Source organism: Lipophrys pholis, assembly GCF_963383615.2.
Source record: "Lipophrys pholis genome assembly, chromosome: 17".
NCBI classification, from domain to species: Eukaryota; Metazoa; Chordata; class Actinopteri; order Blenniiformes; family Blenniidae; genus Lipophrys; species Lipophrys pholis.
In genome coordinates, this window is record NC_137643.1 from 26,877,102 (window position 1) to 26,891,317 (window position 14,216).

The window sequence follows — 14,216 nt, forward strand, 5'->3', positions numbered from 1 at the left end:
CTTCACAACCCAACAACAATCACAAGCTCACAATGCTTCACAACCCAACAACAATCACACGCTCACAACACTTCACAACAAACCCAACAACAATCACACGCTCACAAACAATCACAAGCTCACAACGCTTCACAACCCAACAACAATCATAAGCTTATCACGCTTCACAACCCAATAACAATCACACACTCGCAATGCCTCACAACCCAACAACAATCACACGCTCACAATGCTTCACAACCCAACAACAATCACACGCTCACAATGCTTCACAACCCAACAACAATCCCAAGCTTATCACGCTTCACAACCCAACAACAATCACACGCTCAAAAACAATCACATGCTCACAACGCTTCACAACCCAACAACAATCACATGCTCGCAATGCTTCACAACCCAACAACAATCACAAGCTCACAATGCTTCACAACCCAACAACAATCACAAGCTCACAACGCTTCACAACCCAACAACAATCACACGCTCAAAAACAATCACATGCTCACAACGCTTCACAACCCAACAACAATCACATGCTCGCAATGCTTCACAACCCAACAACAATCACAAGCTCACAATGCTTCACAACCCAACAACAATCACAAGCTCACAACGCTTCACAACCCAACAACAATCACAAGCTCACAATGCTTCACAACCCAACAACAATCGCACGCTCACAACGCTTCACAACCCAACAACAATCACATGCTCACAATGCTTCACAACCCAACAACAATCACACGCTCAAAATGCTTCACAACCCAACATCAATCCCAAGCTTATCACGCTTCACAACCCAACAACAATCAGACGCTCACAAACAATCACATGCTCACAACGCTTCACAACCCAACAACAATCACAAGCTTGCAATGCTTCACAACCCAAAAACAATCACAAGCTTATCACGCTTCACAACCCAACAACAATCACAAGCTCACAATGCTTCACAACCCAACAACAATCACAAGCTCACAACGCTTCACAACCCAACAACAATCACAAGCTCACAACGCTTCACAACCCAACAACAATCGCACGCTCACAACGCTTCACAACCCAACAACAATCACATGCTCACAATGCTTCACAACCCAACAACAATCACACGCTCACAATGCTTCACAACCCAACAACAATCACAAGCTTACAACGCTTCACAACCAACCCAACAACAATCACACGCTCAAAATGCTTCACAACCCAACATCAATCCCAAGCTTATCACGCTTCACAACCCAACATCAATCCCAAGCTTATCACGCTTCACAACCCAACAACAATCAGACGCTCACAAACAATCACATGCTCACAACGCTTCACAACCCAACAACAATCACAAGCTCGCAATGCTTCACAACCCAAAAACAATCACAAGCTTATCACGCTTCACAACCCAACAACAATCACATGATCGCAATGCTTCACAACCCAAAAACAATCACAAGCTTATCACGCTTCACAACCCAACAACAATCACACGCTCACAAACAATCACATGCTCACAACGCTTCACAACACAAGAACAATCACAAGCTCACAATGCTTCACAACCCAACAACAATCACAAGTTCACAATGCTTCACAACCCAACAACAATCACAAGCTCACAATGCTTCACAACCCAACAACAATCACAAGCTCACAACGCTTCACAACCCAACAACAATCACAAGCTCACAATGCTTCACAACCCAACAACAATCACACGCTCACAATGCTTCACAACCCAACAACAATCACAAGTTCACAATGCTTCACAACCCAACAACAATCACAAGCTCACAATGCTTCACAACCCACCAACAATCACAAGCTCACAACACTTCATAACAAACCCAACAACAATCACACACTCACAATGCCTCACAACCCAACAACAATCACACACTCACAATGCTTAACAACCCAACAACAATCACAAGCTTACAACGCTTCACAACCAACCCAACAACAATCACACGCTCACAATGCTTCACAACCCAACAACAAACACAAGTTCACAATGCTTCACAACCCAACAACAATCACACACTCACAATGCTTCACAACCCAACAACAATCACACGCTCACAACGCTTCACGACAAACCCAACAACAATCACACGCTCACAACACTTCACGACAAACCCAACAACAATCACACGCTCTCAATGCTTCACAACAAAAAAACAATCACACACTCACAATGCTTCACAACCCAACAACAATCACAAGCTTACAACGCTTCACAACCAACCCAAAAACAATTACACGCTCACAATGCTTCACAACCCAACAACAATCACACGCTCACAACGCTTCACGACAAACCCAACAAGAATCACACGCTCACAATGCTTCACAACCCAACAACAATCACACGCTCACAACGCTTCACGACAAACCCAACAACAATCACACGCTCACAACGCTTCACGACAAACCCAACAACAATCACACACTCACAATGCTTCACAACCCAACAACAATCACACGCTCACAACGCTTCACGACAAACCCAACAACAATCACACGCTCACAACGCTTCACGACAAACCCAACAACAATCACACACTCACAATGCTTCACAACCCAACAACAATCACACGCTCGCAATGCTTCACAACCAAAAAACAATCACACACTCACAATGCTTCACAACCCAACAACAATCACACGCTCTCAATGCTTCACAACCCAACAACAATCACACGCTCACAATGCTTCACAACCCAACAACAATCACACGCTCACAATGCTTCACAACCCAACAACAATCACACGCTCGCAATGCTTCACAACCAAAAAACAATCACACACTCACAATGCTTCACAACCCAACAACAATCACACGCTCACAATGCTTCACAACCCAACAACAATCACACGCTCACAACGCTTCACGACAAACCCAACAACAATCACATGCTCTCAATGCTTCACAACCAAAAAACAATCACACGGTCACAACGCTTCACAACCAACCCAACAGCACTCACACGCTCACAACCCCCGCAGACCCCTCCTGCCCCCTCTTTCAAAGACCTCCCCGTCAGACCCCCCCAGATCCCCCCTCTGTCAGACCACCCCCCAGACACCCAATAGCCTCTGGTCTGGTCCGTTCCAGATGGAGGACTTGGAGAAGACCCAGCGGATGCAGGAGATCCAGGCCAAGCTGGACCAGCGGGCTGAGACCAGGGTCCGGGACGGAGGACTGTTCACTCCTGCAGAGCTGCTGCGGCGGACTTTGCTCCACCAGGGGGCACTGTTCTGGAAGAGCCCGGGCTCCAGGCTCAAAGGTACACACACACACACACACACACACACACACACACACACACACACACACACACACACACACACACACACACACACACACACACACACACACACACACACACACACACACACACACACAGACCTGCACGAGTAGAACCAGAGGAGTCTCCTCCTCTGTCCTCGCTAGTCTCAACCACTCCTCCCTGTCTGTCCTCCCTGTCTCCCCCCATAACCCCCTCTCCTCCCTGTCTCCCCTATATCCCCTCTCCTCCCTGTCTCCCCTATATCCCCCTCTCATCCCTTTCTCCCCCGTATCCCCCTCTCCTCCCTGTCTCCCTCTATATCCCCTCTCCTCCCTGTCTCCCCCCATAACCCCCTCTCCTCCCTGTCTCCCCTGTATCCCCCTCTCCTCCCTGTCTCCCCTATATCCCCTCTCCTCCCTGTCTCCCCTATATCCCCCTCTCCTCCCTGTCTCCCTCTATAACCCCCTCTCCTCCCTGTCTCCCCTATATCCCCTCTCCTCCCTGTCTCCCCTATATCCCCCTCTCATCCCTTTCTCCCCCGTATCCCCCTCTCCTCCCTGTCTCCCTCTATATCCCCTCTCCTCCCTGTCTCCCTCCATAACCCCCTCTCCTCCCTGTCTCCCCTGTATCCCCCTCTCCTCCCTGTCTCCCCTATATCCCCTCTCCTCCCTGTCTCCCCTATATCCCCCTCTCAATCCTTTCTCCCCCGTATCCCCCTCTCCTCCCTGTCTCCCTCTATAACCCCTCTCATCCCTTTCTCCCCTGTATCCCCCTCTCCTCCCTGTCTCCCCTATATCCCCTTCTCATCCCTTTCTCCCCCGTATCCCCCTCTCCTCCCTGCCTCCCTCTATATCCCCTCTCCTCCCTGTCTCCCCCCATAACCCCCTCTCCTCCCTGTCTCCCCTATATCCCCCTCTCATCCCTTTCTCCCCCGTATCCCCCTCTCCTCCCTGTCTCCCCTATATCCCACTCTCCTCCCTGTCTCCCTCTATATCCCCCTTTCCTTCCTGTCTCCTTTATATCCCCTCTCCACCCTGTGTCCCTCTATAACCCCTCTCATCCCTTTCTCCCCCGTATCCCCCTCTCCTCCCTGTCTCCCCTATATCTCCCTCTCATCCCTTTCTCCCCTGTATCCCCCTCTCCTCCCTGCCTCCCTCTAAATCCCCCTCTCCTTCCTGTCTCACCCATATCCCCCTCTCCTCCCAGTCTCCCTCTAAATCCCCCTCTCCTTCCTGTCTCACCCATATCCCCCTCTCCTCCCTGCCTCCCTCTAAATCCCCCTCTCCTTCCTGTCTCACCCATATCCCCCTCTCCTCCCAGTCTCCCTCTATGTCCCCCTGTCCTCCCTGTCTCCCCCGTAACCCCCTCTCCTTCGTGTCTATCCCGTCTCCCCCTCTCCCCCTGTCTCCCTCTATATCCCCCTCTCCTCCCTGTCTCCTCCGTAACCCCCTCTCCTTCCTGTCTATCCCTGTCTCCCCCATATCCCCCTCTCCCCCTGTCTCCCTCTATATCCATCTCTCCTTCCTGTCTCCCTCTATATCCCGCTCTCCTTCCTGTCTTCCCCCATATCCTCCCAGTCTCCCTCTATGTCCCCCTCTCCTTCCTCTCTGTCCCATATCCCCCCTCCTCCCAGTCTCCCTCTATGTCCCCCTCTCCTTCCTGTCTCCCCCATCCCCATCTCCTCCCAGTCTCCCCCGTATCCCCCTCTCCTCTCTGTCTCCCCCTATTTCCCCCTCTCCTTCCTGTCTCCCCCATCCCCATCTCCTCCCAGTCTCCCCCGTATCCCCCTCTCCTCCCTGTCTCTCCCTCTATATCCCCCTCTCCTTCCTGTCTCCCTCTATGTCCCCCTCTCCTCCCTGTCTCCCCCTATATCCCCTTCTCCTCCCTGTCTCCCCCCATATCCCCCTCTGCCGGGGCAGGGCGGGGTAGGGGGGTCCTGGACAGGGTGGGGCGGGGCCTGGACGTAGTTGGGGGAGTGGAGGGCCTGGGTGGGGCTCTTCCTCTTGGATGTGACTCGTTTCTCACAATCTGTTTCTGTCTGTGACCGTCTGTGTCTCCTGAGCTGTTCTGGTGTCATTTAACTCCGCCTTCCTGATCACCGGTTGGTCAGTCTGTCAGGTGGTGCTCCTCAGCTGCTCCTCAGGTGGAGGCATCAACCTAATGAATGTCAGGAAATACAACAATAAAACACATTACTTCAAATCAAAAGCTCTCTAACAGAAATGTTAATGTAAACTCATGGTGTGTGTGTGTGTGTGTGTGTGTGTGTGTGTGTGTGTGTGTGTGTGTGTGTGTGTGTGTGTGTGTGTGTGTGTGTGTGTGTGTGTGTGTGTGTGTGTAGACATCCAGGTGCTCCTGATGACAGACATCCTGGTGTTTCTGCAGGAAAAGGACCAAAAATTCATCTTCCCTTGTCTGGTGAGAATCTGGTGACTGAAGAGACTCTGGCCACTGCTCTACCTCACACTCCTCTCTGTGTGTGTGTGTGTGTGTGTGTGTGTGTGTGTGTGTGTGTGTGTGTGTGTGTGTGTGTGTGTGTGTGTGTGTGTGTGTGTGTGTGTGTGTGTGTGTGTGTGTGTGTGTAGGACAAGCCTCCAGTTCTGTCCCTGCAGAACCTCATCGTCAGAGACATCGCCAACCAGGACAGAGGGATGTTCCTGATCAGCGACTCTTCTCCTCCTGAGATGTACGAGTTCCACGCTGCCAGCAGAGACGACAAGAACCTGTGGATGAAGCTCATCCAGCAGGCAGTCAGCCAGTGAGCCTCACAGTAATCCTGACTGCTCTACAGTAATCCTGACTGCTCTACATTAATCCTGACTGCTCTACAGTAATCCTGACTGCTCTACATTGGTCCTGACTGCTCTACAGTAATCCTGACTGCACTACAGTAATCCTGACTGCTCTACATTGGTCCTGACTGCACTACAGTAATCCTGACTGCTCTACATTGGTCCTGACTGCACTACAGTAATCCCGACTGCTCTACAGTAATCCTGACTGCACTACAGTAATCCTGACTGCTCTACAGTAATCCTGACTGCTCTACATTGGTCCTGACTGCACTACAGTAATCCTGACTGCTCTACAGTAATCCTGACTGCTCTACAGTAATCCTGACTGCACTACAGTAATCCTGACTGCTCTACATTGGTCCTGACTGCACTACAGTAATCCTGACTGCTCTACAGTAATCCTGAATGCTCCACAGTAGTCCCGACTGCTCTACAGTATTCCTGAATGCTCTACAGAAATCCTGACTGCTCTATAGTAGTCCTGACTGCTCTACAGTAGTCCTGAATGCTTTACAGTAATCCTGACTGCTCTACAGTAGTCCCGACTGCTCTACAGTAATCCTGAATGCTCTACAGTAGTCATGACATCTCTACAGTAATCCTGAATGCTCTACTATAATCCTGACTGCTCTACAGTAATCCTGACTGCTCTACAGTAATCCTGAATGCTCTACAGAAATCCTGACTGCTCTACAGTAGTCCTGACTGCTCTACAGTAGTCCTAAGTGCTCAACATTACTCCTGACTGCTCTACAGCAATCCTGACGGCTCTACAGTAATCCTGAGTGCTCTACAATAATCCTGACTGTTCTACAGCAATCCTGACTGCTCTACACACAATCTTGAATACTCTACATTAGTCCTGACTGCTCTACATTACTCCCGACTGCTCTACATTAGTCCTGACTGCTCTACATTACTCCTGACTGCTCTACACATTATCCTGACTGTTCTAAAGTAATCCTGACTGCTCTAAAGTAATCCCAACTGTTCTAAAGTAATCCTGACTGCTCTAAAGTAATCCTGACTCCTCCTGGACTCTTAAGTAATCCTGACTGCTCTAAAGTAATCCTGACTCCTCCTGGACATTAAAGTAATCCTGACTGCTCTAAAGTAACCCGAACTCCTACTGGACATTAAAGTAATCCTGACTCCTATAAAGTAATCCTGACTCCTCCTGGACTGTAAAGTAATCCTGACTGCTCTAAAGTAATCCTGACTCCTCCTGGACTGTAAAGTAATCCTGACTGCTCTAAAGTAATCCTGGCTCCTCCTGGACTCTAAAGTAATCCTGACTCCTCCTGGACATTAAAGTAATCCTGACTCCTCTAAAGTAATCCTGACTCCTCCTGGACTGTAAAGTAATCCTGACTCCTCTAAAGTAATGCTGATACTCCTGGACTCTAAAGTAATCCTGACTGCTCCTCTCAGGTGTCCGTCCAGAGAGGACTTCCCGCTGATCGAGCCTGAACACAAAGCTCACCTGAGGAGACTGAAGGGTGAGATGATACACTTCAACTGGATTCCCTTCATTTCTTCATCACTTCATCACGTCATCACGTCATCACTTCATCACTTCATCATCTCATCACTTCATCACTTCATCATCTCATCATCTCATCACTTCATCATCTCATCATCTCATCATCTCATCACTTCATCACTTCATCACTTCACTTGACTTCATCATGGAGCCGAGGTGTTCTTCTGTTAGCAGTCAGGTGATGGTGTAGTTGAGACGTACTCTTTTCACCCACACCGACCAGCATCATGACGGGTCTTCTCACCCACACTGACCAGCATCATGACGGGTCTTCTCACCCACACCGACCAGTGTCATGACGGGTCCTCTCACCCACACCGACCAGTGTCATGACGGGTCCTCTCACCCACACCGACCAGCGTCATGACGGGTCCTCTCACCCACACCGACCAGCGTCATGACGGGTCTTCTCACATACACTGACCAGCGTCTTGACGGGTCCTCTCACCCACACCGACCAGTGTCATGACGGGTCCTCTCACCGACACCGACCAGTGTCATGATGGGTCTTCTCACCCACACCGACCAGTGTCATGACGGATCTTCTCACCCACACCGACCAGTGTCATGACGAGTCCTCTCACCCACACCGACCAGTGTCATGATGGGTCTTCTCACCTACACCGACCAGCATCATGACGGGTTTTCTCACCCACAACGACCAGCGTCTTGACGGGTCCTCTCACCCACACTGACCAGTGTCATGACGGGTCTTCTCACCCACACCGACCAGTGTCATGACGGGTCCTCTCACCCACACAGACCATTGTCATGATGGGTCCTCTCACCCACACCCACCAGTGTCATGACAGGTCCTCTCACCGACACTGACCAGTGTCATGATGGGTCCTCTCACCCACACCAACCAGTGTCATGACGGGTCTTCTCACCCACACCGACCATTGTCATGACGGGTCCTCTCACCCACACCGACCAGCGTCCTGACGGGTCTTCTCACCCACACCAACCAGTGTCATGACGGGTCCTCTCACCCACAGCCGAGCTGCAGCAGAAGGACCAGGAGATGCTGGAGCTTCTACAGGAGAGAGTGTCGTTGTTCTGCGAGCTCGCCGAGCTGACCGGCGGCCAGGACGAGCTCCGCCTCCCCGTCACACGCTACATGTTCAGAGCCGACACGCCGCAAGCTCCGCGAGCAGAGAAGCTCCTGCTAGACGCCACAGCTGAGGGTAACGCCCACATTCACACGTTCATCAACACACCAACACACACTGAAGTGAAAACACACCAACATACATTGAGCTTTGAACTCACTTCCTGTTCTAGACGTGAGTTTTGAACACACATCCTGTTCTAGACGTGAGCTTTGAACTCACTTCCTGTTCTAGACGTGAGCTTTGAACACACTTCCTGTTCTAGACGTGAGCTTTGAACACACATCCTGTTCTAGATGTGAGCTTTAAACACACATCCTCTTCTAGACGTGAGCTTTGAACTCACTTCCTGTTCTAGACGTGAGCTTTGAACACACTTCCTGTTCTAGACGTGAGCTTTGAACTCACTTCCTGTTCTAGATGTGAGCTTTGAACACACCTCGGGTACGTCCGAAAAGTCCCTCTTGTCTCCTTCTCTACCCACTTCTCCTTCACCCCGGAACTGTTCTGTGTGGCGGCCATGATAAGTACTGTCTGAGTTCTCAATAAGCAAAGGAAAGGAGGCTCGTTGCTTCTTTTAGAACCTCCTTTAGCGTAGGAACCACTGATGCTTCCTTTAGAACTTCCTTTAGCGTAGGAACCACTGATGCTTCCTTTAGAACCTCCTTTATCCTAGGAACCACTGATGCTTCCTTTAGAACCTCCTTTAGCCTAGGAACCACTGATGGTTCCTTTACCAAAGGAGACCAGCTTATGTTCCCCCACAATTCCTTGCGGCGACAACATTTAAAGGAACCCGCTCATTGGAGCGTTCAGGGAAACTCAGGATGACTGAAAAAGGAGCAGATCATGTAAGTTACCAAAGCAATAATCTGCCTAGAACCACTTGAAATCATCTAGAACCCAGATGAACTTTTTGTAGTTCATTTTCAGAAACTTGTAGTTCTTTCCCCATCATGACAGACGTCACTAACTAGAGCCGCCGTCGCTTTATCATGACGTCACTAAGTGAAAGTCTGACTGCCTCACCACCGTGATCTCCTTTCCTAACTCCTTTAGGAAGCCTCCTAACACCTTTCACTAACTCCTTTTGGAAGCCTCCTAACACCTTTCACTAACTCCTTTAGGAAGCCTCCTAACACCTTTCCTTAATCCTTTAGGAAGCTTCCTAACTCCTTTCCTAACTCCTTTAGGAAGCCTCCTAACACCTTTCACTAACTCCTTTAGGAAGTTTCCTAACTCCTTTCACTAACTCCTTTAGGAAGCCTCCTAACACCTTTACTAACTCCTTTAGGAAGTTTCCTAACTCCTTTCACTAACTCCTTTAGGAAGCCTCCTAACACCTTTCCTTAATCCTTTAGGAAGCTTCCTAACACCTTTCCTAACTCCTTTAGGAAGCCTCCTAACACCTTTCACTAACTCCTTTAGGAAGCCTCCTAACACCTTCACTAACTCCTTTAGGAAGCCTCCTAACACCTTTCCTTAACTCCTTTAGAAAGCCTCCTAACACCTTTCACTAACTCCTTTAGGAAGTTTCCTAACTCCTTTCACTAACTCCTTTAGGAAGCCTCCTAACACCTTTCCTAACTCCTTTAGGAAGCCTCCTAACACCTTTCACTAACTCCTTTAGGAAGTTTCCTAACTCCTTTCACTAACTCCTTTAGGAAGCCTCCTAACACCTTTACTAACTCCTTTAGGAAGTTTCCTAACTCCTTTCACTAACTCCTTTAGGAAGCCTCCTAACACCTTTCACTAACTCCTTTAGGAAGCTTCCTAACTCCTTTCACTAACTCCTTTAGGAAGCCTCCTAACACCTTTCCTAACTCCTTTAGGAAGCCTCCTAACACCTTTCCTTAACCCTGTGATGTCATCCAGGGGTTAAGGTAAAGATAAGGAGATAGGAGGGAACCTGTCTGTTCTTGACGTGAACTTCCAACTCACTTCCTGTTTAAGATGTGAGCGATGAACTCTGGTTTCATTTCCTGTTCTAAACATGACTGTTGGCAAGGCAAGGCAAGGCAAATGTATTAATAGAGCACCATTCAAACACAAGGCAACTCACAGAGCTTCACAAAGAAATAAAATAAACTAAAGAAATACATTTGTTGGGCTTTATGATTGGTTATTAGTATTAAATTACTGTAAGTAATAGATTACGGAAAGTAATAAATCACTGGTAACCCGGCTAGCTCAGTTGGTAGAGCATGAGACTTACAATCTCTAGGTAGAGGGTCCGTGTCCCACCCTTCCTGTGGGCTAACCACCTGTAGGAAAGGTTCTTAATGGGTCAATGTGATCTAGGTGACGGTGCTCAGACTGACACCACCACCACCCGGGAACGTATGAGAGGGAGAAGATGGAGGGAGGAATAAATCACTGCAAGTAATTTATGAAAAATTGAAATTATTAATGGAAGTAAACGGTCATTTACTTATTAACAACTCTTAAGTAATTGAGTAATTACTTAAACGTTAATAAATGATCAAAATAATTTATTCATGAAAAATTAGTAATTTGCATAAATTTGTTATTTATTTATTAATAATACATTTGCTATGTATGTATTAATCCAGATAAACTGGAAATAGCTAATACCAAAATATCAGCCTCGTTTGTAAAAAGTTTATCTAAGTTAGTTAATATTTCTGTGTAAAAAAGGGGTTGGGAAGAGAAGAGAAAGACAGAAGATTCTGGTGAGGCTCGGCTCTGAACCCTGGTTCCTCCACACAGAGCTGCCAGTGGGCCTGGAGCTCACTTGGACCTCTGGTTCAGTCCAGGACTTGGTTGGTGCGCGTGAACGCGCGTACACAAACATCTGGGCCGCGACGGCTTTATCAGCGGCACATTGAAACACATTGCACGTTAGCTTCACGCTAATCTAACAGTTGCTGCCCAGACAAAGCTCTTACTGTCCTGCCGTGTTGGACAGCACCGTCCGCGGGGCCGTGCTGGACAGCACCGTCCGCGGGGCCGTGCTGGACAGCACCGTCCGCGGGGCCGTGCTGGACAGCACCGTCCGCGGGGCCGTGTTGGAGAGCACCGTCCGCGGGGCCGTGCTGGACAGCACCGTCCGCGGGGCCGTGTTGGACAGCACCGTCCGCGGGGCCGTGTTGGACAGCACCGTCCGTGGTGCTGTTGGTTCTGTGAGGCTGCGGTAACTGGTTGTTACTGGGTCTGAATTCAGAGGGCTGGCTTCAGCTGCAGGAGTCGACAGCGAGGCAGCTGAAGGGGGAGGGGGGGGGGGGGGGGGGGGGATGAGAAGCGGGGGACAGTTGGTTCGGGTTCGACCAACACCATTGATTGCCAACCTGGGGGGGTGGAGACTTCCTGGTTCCATTGTTCCTGGTGTTTCTTCTCTGGGGGACAAACTGCTGGAGGAGTTCAATGGAATCTTAAGCCCAACACATTAAAGCTTTAGAAGAATTGAAAGAAATGCATCATAAGAAATAATGAATAAAAGTATAATAAAAAGGTAAGAGATTATTAAGACTAGTTTACTAAGTAAAATCTATTGTTTATTCTACATCCTGTGAATCTAGGAATGTTTTAAGTCCTGATTTAAAAGAAGTGAGTGTGTCAGCAGTCTTCAGGTGTTCAGGAAGTTTGTTCCACAGGTGAGGAGGTAGGAACTAAAAGCTGCTTCACCTTGTTTCTTCTGACTGTAGGGACAGTGAGTCAACCTCTTCCTGATGACCTCAGAGGTCTGGAGCTTTGATCTTCTACAAGTCAATCTGAGATGATTTAGGCCGAGACCCTTCAAAGCTTTCTAGAGCAGAAGGACCATTCTGAAGTCCTTTGATACACAGGCAGCCAGTGGAGAGGGTGGAGCAGGGGGGATAAGCTTCACCCTCAGTGTGATGGTGTAATGAGCTCCACCCTCAGTGTGGTGGGGGAATGTGCTCCACCCTCAGTGTGGTGGGGGGATGAGCTCCCCCCTCAGTGTGGGAAGGAATGTGCTCCACCCTCAGTGTGGTAATGTGCTCCACCCTCAGTGTGGTGGTGTACTGTGCTCCACCCTTAGTGTGGTTGTGTAATGAGCTCCACCCCCAGTGTGTTGGGAGAATGTGCTCCACCCTCAGTGTGTTGGTGTAATGTGTTCCCCCCTCAGTATGGTGGTGTAATGAGCTCCACCCTCAGTGTGGTTGTGTAGTGAGCTCCACCATCAGTGTGTTGGTGTAATGTGTTCCCCCCTCAGTATGGTGGTGTAATGAGCTCCACCCTCAGCATGGTGGTGTAATGAGCTCCACCCTCAGTGTGGTGGTGAGGACTCTGGCTGCAGCGTTCTGGATGAGCTCCACCCTCAGTGTGTTGGTGTAATGAGCTCCACCCTCAGTGTGTTGGTGAGGACTCTGCCCTCAGCGTTCTGGATGAGCTCCACCCTCAGTGTGTTGGTGTAATGAGCTCCACCCTCAGCGTTCTGGATGAGTTGCACCCTCAGTGTGTTGGTGTAATGAGCTCCACCCTCAGTGTGGTGGTGTAATGAGCTCAACCCTCAGTGTGTTGGTGTAATGAGCGCCACCCTCAGTGTGTTGGTGAGGACTCTGCCCTCAGCGTTCTGGATGAGCTCCACCTTCAGTGTGGTGGTGTAATGAGCTCCACCCTCAGTGTGTTGGTGTAATGAGCTCCACCCTCAGTGTGGTGGTGTAATGAGCTCCACCCTCAGCGTTCTGATGAGCTGTAGTTGTCTGACAGATTGTGTCCTGAGGCCTGTCAACACTCCGTTACAATAATCAACCCAGTGAAGATGAAAGCAGAAGAAGTTTCTCAGAAATCCTTTGATTCTTCCACATTGTTCAGACGGTAGGAAGCTCATGTGGTTCTTGTCTTAATGTGGCTGTAGAATTTCAGGGTGGAGTCCAGAACTCCACGGAGATTTCTGCCTGATCTGATGTCCTGAGTGACCTGGAGTCAAGATGAGCACTGACCTTTAACCTTTCTTCTTTGGGGACAAAAACAATGAGCTGAGATTTCTCTGGGTTGAGTTGTAAAACGTGCTGACTCATCACTCCTTCATTTCCTCCGCCGGTATCAGGGGGCGTGGTCATTCACTGACACTGAGATATAGAGCTGAGTGTGGTCTGGTCATTCTGAGAAGAGATGTTGTAATGTTCCATGATCTGAGCCAGTGGGAGCTGGAGATGTTCACTAAAGGGCCCCAGGATGGAGCCCTGAGGAACCCCACAAGTGATTTGCTCACGTTCACAATCAGCTGCTGACACAGAATGGCGGCCATCTTGCCAGGAGGATTTAAAGCCACTGAGTGCAGAGCCAGAAGGTCCAACCATTGTTCCAGTGGGTCCAGCAGGACGTTGTGTCCAACTGTGTCCAAAGCAGCACTAAGACCCAGTAAAGCCTCGACATGAACTTGGACCTCCCCTCCAGGACCAGAATCAGAGCATGATGATAAACGAGGGTCTGAACAGTCGCAGGGTTTTTGTACTACGTCAGTAAAGGTTGTTTTAACTGCAGATGTTTC

General features: G+C 49.4%; 1 protein-coding gene across 2 annotated transcripts in view; it reads left to right on the forward strand.

Moving 5' to 3' along the window:
- arhgef2a (Rho guanine nucleotide exchange factor (GEF) 2a) overlaps positions 1–14,216 on the forward strand; it is an 82,528-nt gene that overhangs the window by 55,273 nt on the left and 13,039 nt on the right. For both annotated transcript variants that reach the window (XM_080485267.1, XM_080485268.1), the window contains exons 12-16: positions 3,116–3,287; positions 5,632–5,708; positions 5,876–6,048; positions 7,517–7,584; positions 8,627–8,815. In XM_080485267.1, coding sequence (XP_080341393.1) covers positions 3,116–3,287; positions 5,632–5,708; positions 5,876–6,048; positions 7,517–7,584; positions 8,627–8,815 — 679 coding nt within the window. The remainder of the gene's footprint in view (positions 1–3,115; positions 3,288–5,631; positions 5,709–5,875; positions 6,049–7,516; positions 7,585–8,626; positions 8,816–14,216) is intronic.